General features: G+C 43.2%; 2 protein-coding genes across 3 annotated transcripts in view; one reads left to right on the top strand and one right to left on the bottom strand.

Moving 5' to 3' along the window:
- SNX8 (sorting nexin 8) overlaps positions 1 to 3086 on the bottom strand; it is a 370575-nt gene extending 367489 nt beyond the window's left edge. The window contains exon 1 of one of the 2 annotated variants that reach the window (XM_085629225.1): positions 2950 to 3086. The gene's annotated coding sequence lies outside the window, so the exon portion shown is untranslated. The remainder of the gene's footprint in view (positions 1 to 2949) is intronic. The other variant, XM_085629228.1, reaches the window with a different exon arrangement.
- Positions 3087 to 3362: 276 nt separating this feature from the next.
- Positions 3363 to 15583, top strand: part of EIF3B (eukaryotic translation initiation factor 3 subunit B) — a 202960-nt gene continuing 190739 nt past the window's right edge. The window contains exons 1-2 of the mRNA XM_085629223.1: positions 3363 to 3828; positions 14093 to 14285. Coding sequence (XP_085485349.1) covers positions 3570 to 3828; positions 14093 to 14285 — 452 coding nt within the window. The 5' untranslated portion in view covers positions 3363 to 3569. The remainder of the gene's footprint in view (positions 3829 to 14092; positions 14286 to 15583) is intronic.

Below are 15583 nucleotides of genomic sequence, written 5' to 3'. Positions count from 1 at the left end.
CCTGACTGAAGATTTCTGCTGGGGCCCCCAGGTAGCCAAATCTGCCCTGAGGCTTTCACAGATGGTAGGGGGCATTGGCAAGTTTCAGAGCACAACCCAATTTAAGCCAGTCTCCCCAGTGCTTGAAATTTACGGCGCTCAAGCCAGACCTGCTGTAATGTATGGTGCCGAACTCTGGGGCCATACGCGCACATCAAGCCTTCTTAGGGTTGAGCAGGCATTTATGAGGAATTTGTTAGGCCTCCCCCAGGGTACCCCGCTCACACCCTTGAGACTAGATCTAGGTCTAGAGCCCATTTCAGAATTGTTAGCGGCTCGACCTCTCCTGTATTGGAGAAGGCTCTGGACAGTACCTGAGCTTGCTGATTATAGAGCTGAGTTTTCTGCAGTTTGGGTGCGGTTGAAGAGCAAAAATATACCCTGGCTATCCCATATTAAAGCTGTTGCATACCAAATAGGTTTGCCCCAATTATGGGAGAACCCAGAGGAGAGCTGTCCAGCGGTGCGGAGAACTGAGCTGCTGGCCTCCTTGAGACAGTACAATTTAAGTTTGTTGCATTGTTCGTCAACTATGGGTAGGTTGTCCATAGAATTTCTGCAGGTAAAACTTGTGCCCAGGAGGGAGGAATTTCTGGATTTAATACAACCTCCCACGGCAAGAAAACTATACACACAACTAAGACATGGCTGTCTGCCAATTGGGGCACTGACTTGCAAATGGGCTGGACGAGAAGAGGGAATTTGCCCAGCTTGTAACAACAGCAAAGAAGATATGGTCCATGTTTTATTCTTCTGCCCTGCCTATAGTGCAATACGAAGATCTTGGTTGGCACCATTGTGCAGAAATCTGGGCCTAAAACAATGTGCTCAAGCCTGTAGAATTTTAAGATATGATACTTCACCTCCCATTGTGTTTTCTGTCTCTTGTTTTCTATATGGTATGTGGCGTAGAAGGTCTACTTTGATTAACTGTCTTAAATTGTGATTAACTGCAATGATTGTCATTCCTCATTCGATAACTTATTGTTTAATAATTTTTTTAATTAAGGTTTTCAACTATTTATGTATTTTATCTTGTATGTACATATTTTAACTGTGCTTTCATGGTCTTTGACCGAAATAAAGTTATCAAGAGGGAAAAGCAACAAGACTTGGCAAAGAAAGCACAAACCTGAAGCGACAACACTAACATGAAGGGACAGGTGTAAAACAACAGGCTGACACCGCTGCAATGAAACAAAGAAAAAGGTACAGGAGCAGAGGGGGAAAGGGGATGATGTGCCTTACGTGATTGCACTACTGAGTAAATGGGTGGCAAGCAAGGGTCTTGTGATGGATGACGGTGGAAGCAAAGGAGGGTTGATCAAGCCCACGATCTGCCCTATAATCAGCATAGTTGGTTGATAAACACTGCCTTTCAGTGGTCTTTGGTCTGGGTGCTGGGCATGACGAATGCTGCTTAATTGAATGGACCAAGGTTTACCGATCCTACTGAACTAGATAAACAGCTCTGTCAGGGACCCACCCTACAAAAAGAATCGATTAAAACAAGGCAGGTGAAAGAGCGCCCTGGCTGTGCCAACAGACCGCAGGTGCCAATCTGCACAAGCTGTTGCGGAGGTTAATTTCTGCACACATTTAGCAAAGAACCAAAAAACCAATAGTCGAAGGTGAAACGTTCCAAGCCAAAAATATTGCAAACAAAAAGTAAGACGGCGCAGGCAGAAACAAGCTAACCACTTTACAACCATACTCTTCTCCTCAGATGACCTAAATAATATGGTGAAAAGGTGGGGTTGAAAATTCTTCCACTTTGACTGAAAGTCCTTCACTTTTATATTTGCGCTAAACGATTGCTTTATTTACATTTTCAAGAGGCTAATACATTAGCTGCTGTAAACCTGAAACGGAAAACGGCTCTGTCATGGTTTTAGGCGGGGGTTGCACAGGCGAGACTGAGGTATTCTGCTGTATAAACGGCACACTTGTGGCTGTTATGTGCACAGTGATGCAATTAGCACTGCTTGTTGGCCGCTGATACGGCTCTCTGGGGTATAACCTGAGCGGTGTTTAGACTTTGTCCAGGTCTGAAGGAATGCACAGAAGGAGGGTGTGGTGATGTACTGAGATCTGAACAGCCTTGAAAACAAAACAAGTCACTGGACCTGGATTTTGTCTGGTGATCACAAGATGTCTTCAGAGTAAAAATGTTCTAAGACTGTTGTTGCGAAGAATACAACAGCATTATATTTTGTGGAGCGATTTATGTAGTTGTTACGTGCAGTGCTTTAAATGGAAATATAAATTCAGGTACTCAATGTTTAGAGTACCTGGTGCTCATGAGAAGTTGTGCACCCGCCTTTGTTTTCCTGTTTATTTACTATTGTAGCAACGGCGGCAAGCCGCGCTTTAGTTTTAGATGTATAAAGATAACGCACTACATGCCGCCATTGCCACGAAAGTCAATGCAGTGTTGCGCAAAGTGTGGGCATGCCACAGGAAGAACAGCAGTAATGGCAGGAGGGAGGAGGTTCGAGCGAGGGGGCAACAGATGGCCAACCAAAAAAAAAAACTATTGGTGATGTCTGCTGGGAAGGAAGCAAGCACACAATGGCGGGACAGTATTGGACAACCAGAGTAAAGGAATTTAGAAAAGGCAGGTCAACTAACCAAACAGAAGCGCTGGGTGTGTTGAATGCCCCTTTCCTAAATACAGCATGTCTCGATGAACCAGTACAAGCGCTGCCTAGGCAAGACCTAGAAATATGGCAATTATGGAATTTACTGGCGTTTTAAAAATTCTAACGGAGTGTAGAGGCTATAAACATAAACCATGAATAAAGTACAATACAAGAATGAATTCTAAAATTTACGTTTTAGAAACTAAAACATAGAAGTTTATAACTAAATATATGAAAGGCTAAATAATATTTTCAGATCCATACCTACCTGCACAGCAAATGACGGCAGTAGCACCGTTTTCCTCAACAATCTCACTCACTTTTACATACATAGGGAAATGCTGGCATGCTAAAAGCTCAGTACTGCCACTTCCTATTCCGATACGTAGCGTGAAACAGTTCTTTTCGAGAACTCTGGGTAATAACGTATACTTGGTGATGCGGTGTCTTTGCTGTTTACAACACTGTTTCTATGTCTATGATGAGATGAGCTCTCGGTGTGCAGCCATCTTGGACTAAACTAATTATCCATATGCGCGGGTGTGTTTCTATAGAACAGAGTGGGAACTTTATAGTTAGAGTGTCTCAAGACTTTAGCACAAACGAAACAATTAATAAAAGAAGATAGCGTGATGTATATTTTGCTTACGTTATAAGTTGGTCCCGAAGCAGATACAGTTTGCTCGGAAGAAGTTTAATACCCCCGCGGCCAAGTTTGGTAGGATCCTTTTCTGTCTCGCGCCGGGTGTAGCGCACATGGCCTACTGATTCCATCTCGGCCCAGAAAGCGGGATATTAGTCAAAATTGCTACCGAGGAGATTCCGGGTCCGGTGGAGGGGCTAGGTGAAGAACTAGAGGAAGCTGACTGTAACAAAGAGGAGTCCGAGATGGCGGTAAAGAAGGAGCCGCCTGAGAATGTGGATCCTCCTGCAGATACCGAACCCGGGGAGGACGCAGCAGGACCTGACGAGTCCGGGGAGGAGGAGGAGGAAGAGGGAGCAGAGGAAGGAGAACATGCTGAAGGGGCCCCGGAGCCTCCCGACGAGGAGGATGCGTCAGATGAGGATGAAGAGGAGGAACAACACGATGATGATGGGGTGTGTTTCAGCGACCCAGAGGACTTTGTGGATGATATCAGCGAGGAGGGTGAGACTACCGTCTGTTAATGCGAAGGGGATCTGGGGTCTGAGAGATGAAGACCCGTGGGTGCTAGTACCAAGGGGAGAGTGATGTAGTAGTAAAAGGAAGAGAGATCAGTGACAGCACCAGCCATCTGGAAGGGGGATGCACATATCAGAAGAAGGCAGGTGGTCGTACCTATGGAGTTTATTCTTGTGCAGGTGTATTCGTGTGCCAGGGCGGAACACAGGTAGTACTGTATGTAGGCTTTAAGAAACTAGCTGCTTCGGTTTTATTTAATGCAGTTTTATATTGCGCGAACTTTACCCAAAGGTATCGGAGGGCTTTACAAAATAACCAGGTAAGTTACAAAAGGTACACAAGATAGGCTAAACTAGCAAACAAGTTACATATATACAGTTCCTACCAAGGTACACAAAATAGGTTGAGCATGCTAACAAGTTACATATATGCAGTTACAAAGCTAACAAGTTGCATATTTATATTGTAAAAAAATAAAAGGTGTTCGCGTTAAGTTAAAGCAAGAGTAAAGTGCATATTCACACAGTTGACCTCACGTGAGTACTAGATTGCCGTAAGGGACAAGGAATGGGTTGCATTATTCCAGGAAGTGCCTTTGGAGGAGGAGAATTTAAATATTATTTTGAAGATCCAGAAAGCGGTGGTGGTGGTTCAGAGGGATGAGGAAGTGAGTTCCAGATTCTGGCCGCATTACCAGAGAAGGATTGAACCAGACGTCTTTCCCTTTTGAAGGTAGGAGGTTCAAGCAGGATGTTTTCTGCAATCGTGAAGGTATAGAGCTGCCTGAGATGTTGAGTTTATTAGCCAGATAGCGTGAGGTGGAGGTGTGCAAGGCTTTGTGGGGAGAGCAGGTACGACCTGGATTGATAACATTTGCTGTAAGTTCGTTTTTTTAGTAGGACCAGGAATGGAGATATGGTGCCTTTGTGACATGCGAGGTAGCAGAATCAAAAGTATGGGTTGTCGGTAACCGGTTTATGTGCATTGCTCATCAAATTGATGTAACAAAAGTATTTGCTTTTCCGCTTTCTGGCAATCTTGCTCTGTTACTCTGCAGGCTGCCTAAATGTTGTTGGCGATTGGTGACTTAGGTCGGTTGGTGGCTGTGTAAATTGGATGCAAAGTGTAGTGTTCGTTTGCACTAATGTGTAGTTTTGTCTTGGTTATGTGGAAGGGTGCATGGATGTTCAGGTGTTAAGTACATGTTGCCATTAAAAAGAACGGGACAGTCTTACATCTGTTGTCCAGTGTATGGGAATAGTGTTATTTCTTGCTCTCTTTTACTGTTCAGATTGCCTGCCCGGTGATACGTGAGTTGAATATGTGTGTGGAGTGTTGACAGTAAATATTTGTTGGGTGTGAAGGATGTGCCGCAAGTCCTTTCTTCTAGTGGGGGGTGTTACACCTACACCTCAAGACTTTCTGTTGGAGCATAAGGAATCTGACGTTATATAAATATAAATTCTACACGAGTTGGTGAGCCCTGCCTTGTGACTAACCACTAACTTACATTCTAATAAGCTTAGTCTTGGTAAGGATTGTTGTGAGAGGAGAGTCAGTAATTATGAAGCATATCGTCTATAATGGAGACGTTCCCAGTTCATCAAGAAGTCGATGGCATGTGAGGGTAGGTGACTTGAACGCCTGTTAAAATGTGGAGCGTGCCTTAAGGTGTGGTAAAGACCAGTAAGTAAGACATTTTTATTGTACAGTTAAAACCATTACAAATGTATATCACAAAAAACATTTTCTTGGTGGCAATTTAGATCAAGATAAAAACAACGGTTTAAAATACGTAAAGACGAGTAAGATTATGGTTACGATGCACCCCGTATTTTCTAATGCTTTCAGGCTCATATAAGCTAGTCGGTGCAACATTTCCCCTCCTTTCTGTTAAGCATACATATATAATGCCTCGGTACCAAAGTGGCTTGTTTACCATGTTTTATTAACTTTGCTAAATTAATATAAATATGACTTTACACACGTCAGTGGTTGAGTTTTGGGGTACTATTACAGTAATAGTATGGTGGTATGCATCTTAAGTTGCCAACTTTGTTGTATTTGTGTTTTTAGAGATATTAATAACATTTGTTCGTGATAGAGGCTGTTTTTCTTTGCGTTGAGATGCCTTCTAGTGCTCCAATTATCTGTGTGATGAAACGAGTTGTTGAGTTCATCACGCCTAATTTGAGTTGAACCCTTTACCAAGCCACATTGTACAACAAGTGAGATACTTGAAACCCTTGACAAGAAAAAAAACAACCCTTAGAGATAAGTAAGGTAACAAAACCTGTACTAACAGCATGCTTAAACGTGCCCCAAAGTCACTTTTGAACAATTGCTGCTGCCTGAAATTGTACCATGTTGTGCCTCAGCATCCAGTTTAGCGACTGGCAGATGCTAAACACATTTCCTACTAATACCATTTTTTTGTTTTCCTAGCAGCAATGGTGCTATGTTTTGATCAACTCTAGACTGTTCATTACTTACGCTAAAGCTCCTTAATGGATGTCCTTATTATAATGGAGCCATAAGTTATTGATCTGATTACAGTAATATTAAACTAAGATCAATAAATTACAAAATGATGTGCAACTTAGTCAAGTCCAGGTTCAGTCTGGTTTGCCTGGGCTAGCTCTATCTTCCATCTTGTGAGGCCAAGCAAGTGAGGATCAACTCTGGAATCTAGATTTGTCTGCTGAAAATCAGAACGTTGTTACCTTAATTTTGTTTAACTGGTAAGGGTCCACTCTCTAACCACTGACAGACATGATGTAAGGTGAAATTATGACTTTTTACCTGGTAGGGTGTCCCTCTCTGGTCATATAGAATATCAGTTTCATGTCTTAAGTGTACATATAGAAACAAGCCACCAGAGGCTGCATTTAGATGTTAAATGGCAGAGGGCAAAGATTAGATTACTGCACAAAGCCCAATTTAGGTCACGACCCGTTGAGGTAAAAGGAGTTAGTGATCGCAGTTTGGATCACAATGAGAGTAAAGATCTAAAATCTAGTTTGCAGGTCTTGGCATCTGATGGTTTTGAGTCTCCAGGATCATTGGTTGATCTCAAATAGCTGGTGGTGGTTCTACCTGACTACCAACTTTGCCTTCCGTTGCATATTGTTTGGGAGAGTGAATTCCAAAAACTCTACACTTAATCAGATTCTGAGTTTGAACCCTGTTTGGGTAATTGACCACCCCCATTATTTGCAATTATAACAGTACAGACTTTTCTAATGAAAAAGTTAATTACTATTGATAACCTTCTTTCTAGTGAATATTCTACCTAACTGCAGATTTCTCACCTTGTGAAGTCCCGCCGACACCAGCCTTAATCCAAAGAATGTTCTCAGCAATTTTCTTGCACGTCTACAGATGGCATCCTTCCGTCCACTTTGGGTCCGTCCCATCTGGAATATTGCCTTGAGACCCTTAAATAGCCACCACCTCCCCTCGATGTCAGTTTCTTTCTGATCTCTGTCCACTTAGTCCGCCACAAGCCCTTAAAAATCTCATTGTGATGGTGTGCAGATCTCTAGACTGGAATCTTTTATCAGTATGAACTAGATGAGTCAATTACACAGAATATGGAGACGGGTGGGTCATTGAGAAATATGCGGTTACATTGAGTATCCATCATAAAGAACATTTTTCTTCAGGTGTATACTCCTAACAACAGATTCCTCATCTTGGGAATAGATACCAAAGCAGTACCTCCCCAGGTTATGTACTGTGGAAATGCTCAGACCAGTAAATCCTGCAAGAAAGACCGAGCAATGTGCCCCTTCTGGTGGAACTGGCCATCTAAGCAGTTATGCTTTGTGAACGTATGACTGAAGCCACATGAGCAGCCTGGCAAATGTCCAAGACTGCACATTTTGCATCAGCGCAGTGATAATTACTTTAGCTCTAGTAGAATGAACACATTAGTCTTTCAGGGTTTGCTTCTATGCCAGATCTTGATGCACAGTACTATCCACCTCAAGATGGTCCTCTTCTGGCTGCTTCCATTTTCTCGCCTCATAAAAGCCCACAAAGCGCTGATCTCCCACCCAGTGTTCTCTGGTGTAGTCAACATAGAAGCCCAGACCTGTCCTGCGGTTTAGGCAATGGAGTCAGTCTTTCTCCTTGAAGGTATGAGGTAGGGCGAAGAAAGTTGGTAGGTTGATGGACGCCCCTATATGGAAGGGCATGATAACTTCTATGAGGAAAAGCAGCTTTTGTCCAAAGAACCTGTTTGTACGTAAAAAAGTTTGTATATGGATGCTGGTCCATCAGTTTGCAGTTCGCTCGTGTTACGAACTGAGGTAATCTCAATGAGAAATGCAGTTTTCAGCGTCTGGAGACATGAGTAACAACTGTGCATCTGTTCAAATCGGACGCACATAAGAAAAGTAAGAACCAAATTAACGTCCCATTGTGACATGAGAAAATGTTGTTGGCTGGAACGTGAATCTGCCCTTTAAAGAAACTAATCACAAGAGGTGATTTAAAAATAGATAGTTGTCAGGTTGATATCTGCCCTTTTGACCTTTTTACAAGTAACCTGTACCTTTTGCCGCAGCAAGGCCTTGCTGGGTTAAAGAAAGACCTAATAATGAAGTCCACTTTCTATGCCTGAAGAGGTTGATTGTTGCAGGAGGGACACCAGACAAAAAACTTTTCCCCGCATCCTGTATAAGCCGTTTTGGTTGAAGAACACATGTCTGCCAACTACTTCAGAATCAAGATTAAAAGCCACCAACTGTCACCCCTCAATCTCTACGCATGGAGATGTAAGTTGTACTGGCTCTGGTGTAAGACCCTGCTCTGCTGCTACTAAAAGAGATCCTCACGAAGGGGCGCCCATATTGGAGGAGAAATGTTCATGGGCAGAAGTTCTGAGTAATACTAACATTTCTCACCCACTCTAGCGCTACTAGGATGACCTGGGCTTGGTTTTTCCTGATTTTTTTTTTTTCTGTTCTGTTTATTACATTTTACATTTAATAGTACAGTTGACAGACATATATATTGCCATATAGAACCAGTAGGCAATCTACGAGATAGTATTTAACATAGCAGCGCATTGACATGAAGACATAACTGTCATCAACTCTATCTTGTTAACAGCAAATATCATACCCCAGGCTACACACACAGTTAAGAATCTTTCTGCATAACAGCTTTTCCTGCTTGCACTACAGTATAGACAAACTTTACATGTACATATTAATTACATATATACATTTTGTATGGCTTCACTCTACCATGTCACTTCAATTAGCTAATGGATCAAACGACCTTATAGATAACATTAAACCAATAACACAACCAGCAGGAGGGGTAGGGAAAGAGAGCAGGATCTTCACATAGGTGGGTGATAACATTCTTTGATAAGTGCAGGAAAGTACCATTTATACAATCGCACATTTGCATACTGTAACTACTTTAAATTAATAAATGCCAGTTTGGGGTATATGGGGCATACCATACCTTCCAGTTCACAATTCGGGCCACATTACGATTTGGTCTTTCCTGATCTTATTCAGAACTCTGGGCAGGAGGGTTTGCAAGAGTCCAGAGCTCAAATCCAATCCAAAGGCATCTATGAACAAGAGTTGCCTTAGGAAAACGTGGACAGTACGCATTTTCTGCAGTGGCAAAATCATGGAGCCAATGTTCTCCCCATTGCTGAAAGGCTGCCTGTGCCACCTCCAGAGTGAAGTAACCATTTGTGAACTGGTAGGTAACGTTCTTCTTGGTGTTCAGTGATCCTGCCTGATGTACCGTCAGGGAGATGTCCAGACTATTCAGCCACCTCCAAAGGTGCAAATACTCGTGGCACAGGATCTTCGACCCCACTCCGTCTTGTTTGTTGCAGTACCGTGTGGTGGTAGTGTTGTCTGAGAAAACCAGCACCCCATACCCCCTTGATTGAGGAAAGAATGCTTTCAGTACAAAGTGTAAAACTCGCAGCTCCTACAAGTTGATGTGGGGATGGGCTTCTGCTGTAAACGAGAACCATCCGATCTCGCCCTCTGCCAGATGCTGTGATGCATCCATCACGACCATTAACTCTGTGGGGTCCAGAAAAGGACCTGTCGCTGTTCCCATTGCTCTATAGTAATCACTGCTGAAGGTCTTTTACCATCTTCCTTTGACACCTGGATCTGATCGGTTCCCTTGGTGCTGAGCCCAGTGAGACTTCAAATCGCACTGCAGAGCTAGCATGTGCCACCTGGCTTGGCCCAGAAGCAGGATGTGGGAAGCCAAGAATCCCCAACCACTCAAGGTTGAAACATTAATCATGGCCCGAATGGCCTGGGCTCTCTGAGGAAGAGTAACAGCTTGATGGGGGACGCACTGTGTCCAGAATTCTTTCAATGAAGAGAAGTCTCTGATAAGCAGCACGTTGATTTAAGAATTTAACTACAGGTTGGCTGCTGGCTGGAGGTGGTTTACGACTTGTTGTGGTGAGCCCACCTTTAGCAGCCAGTAGTCTAGGTATGGATAAGACTGGTATTCCCCCCTGTGCAGATGAACTATGACTAGCACAGTCACTTTTCTGAACACCCGAGGTGCACTGGTAAGGCCGAAGGGAAGCACCAAGAACTGAAAGTGCTCTTGGCCTACTTGAAACTTCTGGTATCTGTTGGACTGCAGGGCGGGAATGTAGAAGTAAACATGCTGCTGGTCCAACACCACCAGTCTTCTGGAGCTAAGGCAGACTGAACTTGGGCCAGAGGGAGCATTTTGACCTTGTCCCAGAGGGTGAGGGTTGAGAATAGGGCAGATGTCTCCATCCTTCTTTGGCACTATCGAGTGATTTCAGACGCTGGCAACTTCTCTGTGGCTTCCTTGCCCAAAGAAGCTTGATCTGATTCTGGGAGTGTGGACAAGTGGCACTTGGAGGCAAAATTGGTGGCATGTTGGGGGAATGGTCGAAAAGGGAAGGCAATAACTGTTCTGGACAATTTAGAGCACTCTGGACAGATGTGAAGCTCTTCCACCTGGAGAGGTAAAGGTGAATTTACTTCCTATTGCACGATCGTGCGCAGCCAAGGACTGATTAGAGCATTTTTCTTGCAGCATGGGGCCGGTGTGAGTTTAAGTAGCTCGTTGCAACCGGAGGCCTCTAGTCTGCCTGCCGGGTCCCCGGACTCTGTCTCAAAAAGGCATTGGAGACATGTTGCTGTTGTGGCAAGGTGTGATGCTGCCTCTTTTGGAATTCCTTTCCGAAGCCATGAAGGGACGAAACACCAGTGTGGGTGGTGTTAACTCAAGGAAGCATGCTGTCTCTTGACTTTTTTCAAAGCGCTCCCGGGCTGAGCCTGTCATGTCTCAAAAGAGACGTTTGCCATTGAATGGCAGGCCCTTAGGGGGCTGTTGGACGTGTCTCAAACTCTGTGGAGTGAATTCAAGCATGGCACCGAAGTACCACACTAGCTGCCCTACTCAAACAGTAGGTGATGTCCAGACCTGGCAGGTGGAGTGCTTTGCTGTGTCATGACTATTTTGGATAAGGTGTTGAATATTGGGCCGGATGATATCTGGCATATTTGTCCCCCACCATGTCCTATAATGCATGCAGGTATCTCATTAGGAGGGTGCTGATGTTCACTGACCTAAGTGTAAGGTTGGCTGAGGATAACATTCGTATAGCGAAATGCCTCAGGTTTCAACTATTTCTGGTGGGGGGTGATCAGTAACTCATTTGGGTTAAGTCGAATAATGGAGGCCTTCACAACTAGGCTCCCCAGAGTAGGCTGAAGGGGGAAGATAAGGTCCCCAGAGCAGGCTGTGCAACCTTGCAATTTGACTGTTGACTTGGTGCAAGCTTTTGACTTTGCCCAGGTACCCGTCAGTGTGTCTTTGAGGGCCTCATTGAATGGTAGGAGAGGGTCTTGAAATGTTTGGCCAGGATGAAGGACCTCTAAGAGCATTAGTATTGATTTCAGTAGGGGGTAATATAAGGTCCAAGACCTTTGCTGCATAAACTACATGCAGGAAACAATTTTGTTTTATCTGGCCTATGTAGTTAAAGACAGATCTAGAAGAAATCTGAGCTGTGCAGTGGACACTATATGTTCTGTGCCAAACTGAGATATTAGTAAATGTTTAATGTAGTCTCAGCCTGCAGATTAAGTTTGTTTCCAGTGTGACTTGATGAGCAAAGTGTGAGGTAACTCCAAAGGGCTACATTTTAAAAGGAATAATATGTGTCGATGAACAGGCAGACTCTTTGGTTGCTTGGACTCGCAGCTTTATTTCAGTGAGCCACCACACCCACCGTTGTTGGGATAGACTCTCCTCCTTGCAGTTGTTACTGCTCTAGTTAGAAAGCAACTTGTCAATAAAAATGCAAATGTAATTCTCAAGAGGATTGAGAAGATGGAAGTTGGTGGAGGGCACATTGATCAAGTTTGACCAAAAGCATTTGGTTCTGTAGAATTAGATGGTTTCTCTGTCAGCTGGGCTTATTCTGGCCAATATGGCGAGACTAATGATAGGTGTGATGTATGGATAAAAATGTAGGATCAGAAGGCGTAAATGGCTGAACAATGCCTGATTTGGTGGCAAAGATAACAGATAATTAGGTAATGGCAGTAAAAAGCCATTGTTTTTTGGGAAAACCCATGGATGCCTGTGAACAACTACAGTTTTCTACATATAGGGTTAGACTGTGACGTCTTCCTTTTCTAACACTTGAAGGAACCCAATCTGGGTAAGCTATCCTGTACTTTTTACACCTACTGCTGCTCAGGATGAGTCGTGGCAGTGCTCATGACCGGAATGGGACCTCCTTTTTGGTGTTTTTCCTTACTTTTTTCACCTCTCCGTTGTTCATAGTAACAGTTTCCCCATTGAAAAGAGGAGCGCACATAACTGTGTGGAATCCCCATAGATATTGTCTACAATAGTATGTAGGGTTAGTGGCATTGAACCACAGAATAGTCCATTTCAGTTTGGTCTTCAGAAGGACCAACAAGTACCCAATAATATCATGTGATCTTCATTTTTTGCAATCATCCTATTGATTGTGGATATCTGTAAAAGCATACCAGCCTTTACAGTTACTGGTGGTGGGGTTTTGAGGAGGGGTAGTTCAGATTCAAACAAGAATAGAGCTGATTCAGACTGTAGACTGGATCAGCTCTATTCTTGTTTGTGTATTTAATATTGATTACATTTGCAAACTGACAGGATAGGAAAGTGTTCTCCTTAATGTAGCATTAATGGCTGTGTTGAACTGTTCTGTACATATTGACGTTCTAGTGGGACAGCTTGTAGGTGCTGAAGTAGTATGGAGTTGCTAGGAGAAGAGGGTAAAGAAGTTACAAGATGTATAACTTTATTCTTTGTTGCAACTTACTATCCTGTCGAATGGCATTCCCAGAGTTTAACCCTGTGCTTGGCCATTGGCCTAGCTAGCAGTGCATTGATTATCACGCTGTGGCTTTCCTTAGAAGTTCTGCTCCTTCATTGAAGTAATCCCTTCATTAAAGTCAACCTGTGCCTGTTGCAAGAATGTCTGCACTATAAGGCCAGTCCCACATTAATTGGTGGCATTTGTACAACTTGGCTGCTTCATCCAGGTGGCAGCTAGGTTGGAGATAAGACGGAGGTTAAGGAATGAGGAGTCTTAGCAGTTATTTTGGTGGTGGACGTAAGACTATCAATTTCCCTGTGTGAATGAAAGAGGTGGTGGTGAGTATACCCACTCCCCCTATCCCCCAACCAAACTCCGGATCGTTTGCATAGATATGTTGAAAGCCGTGGCACCTCCTGCAACGTTCAGTCCTCCTCTAAAAGCCAACTGATCAACGCGTTTGGCAAGTGCTTTAAATCCTGTGGCTCTCCAGTATTTCTTGCTGCTGATTTCATGTACTGCTGTTGGTTCCCTGCCCTCTGTATGTGTCGAAGACTTGCACTAAGGGGGTCATGCTATATCAACATTGTCTAGTATAGAAGTGTGCTGTGCTGTTTCACAATCTGTACTTGTTTTGTTATTGATGCCAGTGCTTCATTTGTTGAACCAGTTTTGTGTATGCTTGTGTCGTATTACTATCCCATCCCCTGCCATGTGCCTTTTTTTGTTAGGGAAGCTTCCACTTCTGCCACTCCTATTGGTTTCCACTGGATGATGGCTGATTGAATAAACCCCTCTCTATACAAACAATAGGCATTGTCTTTGTATGCTAAATTGATTTTGTGGTACAAAAACATTCCTGATTACGTTTGTAATTTGTGTACCCCACAGAGTTACTGGGAGATCTCTTAAAAGACCAGCCACAGGAAGCAGATGGGATCGATTCAGTGGTTGTTGTGGATAATGTCCCCCAAGTTGGGCCAGATCGCCTTGAAAAACTAAAGAACGTTATACACAAAATCTTTTCCAAATTTGGAAAAATTTCAAATGAATTTTACCCAGATGCTGATGGGAAGACAAAGGGGTGAGTACTGATAAAACTGAAGATAGGTTGGTTATAAATAACCTAAGCTTGGCGTTCTTATTTATCTCTAATGTATTGAAACACTTTGCAGACACATGTGGTAGCCCCAATGGAGCATTAGCTTGGATTCCTTTCCATACTTTCTGTAAAATTGTGCTTTATTTTAGCAAGTCTCTTTGAAGTTGCATATTTCCTGTTAAGTTTCCCTCAGCTAGAGACTAGAGCGAAAACTGCATGTGTGTACATTTTAGCGTGCTTGCCCAGGATTTGAAAGTGCTAGCCTCCTCAGTGTGTGTGCATGTGTTGCCAAGTTGCAGTCATGTGCGTTTTCCCCAAAAATGTGTTGGCAAGTATTGTTTATTTAGCATTGTAAGCAAAACCTGAGTTTTTTTTGTGAAGTAACAAGGATTAGAAAAGCTTAGTCGGTATATTGTGCTTGCTAACTATATAAGTACTCTTTACTTTAGTGAACGCTCCCATATTTTGTTCACACTTGTTACTTTATTCTAGTGGTGTGCTGAATAGAACATTTAAAATTCAGGCAAATCGTAATTTTTAAGAACACTCAGAATGGAAATTAAATGGGGGGAAAAACACGTTTCTGCTTGTTTATTTCTCTTGGGTTTGTTGGCACATATTTTTTTTAAACCATTTTTTAAAATTGATTTGAAACATATAGGTGCACATACAAAAAGGCAAGAATGTCCCCTGAACTGTATGTAGTGGTGTAAAAGTGCACACAATTTCGGTGCTTGTCCCCCCCCCCCCCTCCCCCATCCCATCCTCCTGCCACTGAGTGAGATGCAAACCAAAGGTTTACTGAGTTATCTAGGAAGATACCCTACATTACATTCAACCTTCCTGCTCTATAGTTAATAATGCATTATCTGCCCACTGTCCAACGTTCCATGAACTTGGCAAAAACAGATAATTGCACTTCATGTCAGGGTGCCCATTAAGTTATCAATGCTCTCGATCTTCTTGAACTAGCTATATTTGGCGTCCTTGTTTAAAGAAATTTGTAAGTGTTTTCATAGTTGGGTTGAGTTTTTGCCTCTCATTTCTAAAGTCCAGAGTCCGCATCCCTATCGCCATTATGTTCCACATCCTTCTTGACTGGTTGTCTGTACAGTTGGTGGACAACCTCTTTTCCAGCTCCCGGCCATTTCTTGTTTCACCACTAATAACACACAAACAGCCAGAGTCCAATTATCCTTTGTCAGGGCCTCCATTAAAGTAGGCTTCATACTTGTAAACCTCACCACAGGATTATTTGACACGATAAATAACAACGTGCC

Source organism: Triturus cristatus, chromosome 10 (genome assembly GCF_964204655.1).
Source record: "Triturus cristatus chromosome 10, aTriCri1.1, whole genome shotgun sequence".
Taxonomy (NCBI): Eukaryota; Metazoa; Chordata; class Amphibia; order Caudata; family Salamandridae; genus Triturus; species Triturus cristatus.
This window is presented reverse-complemented; position numbering and strand designations above follow the sequence as displayed.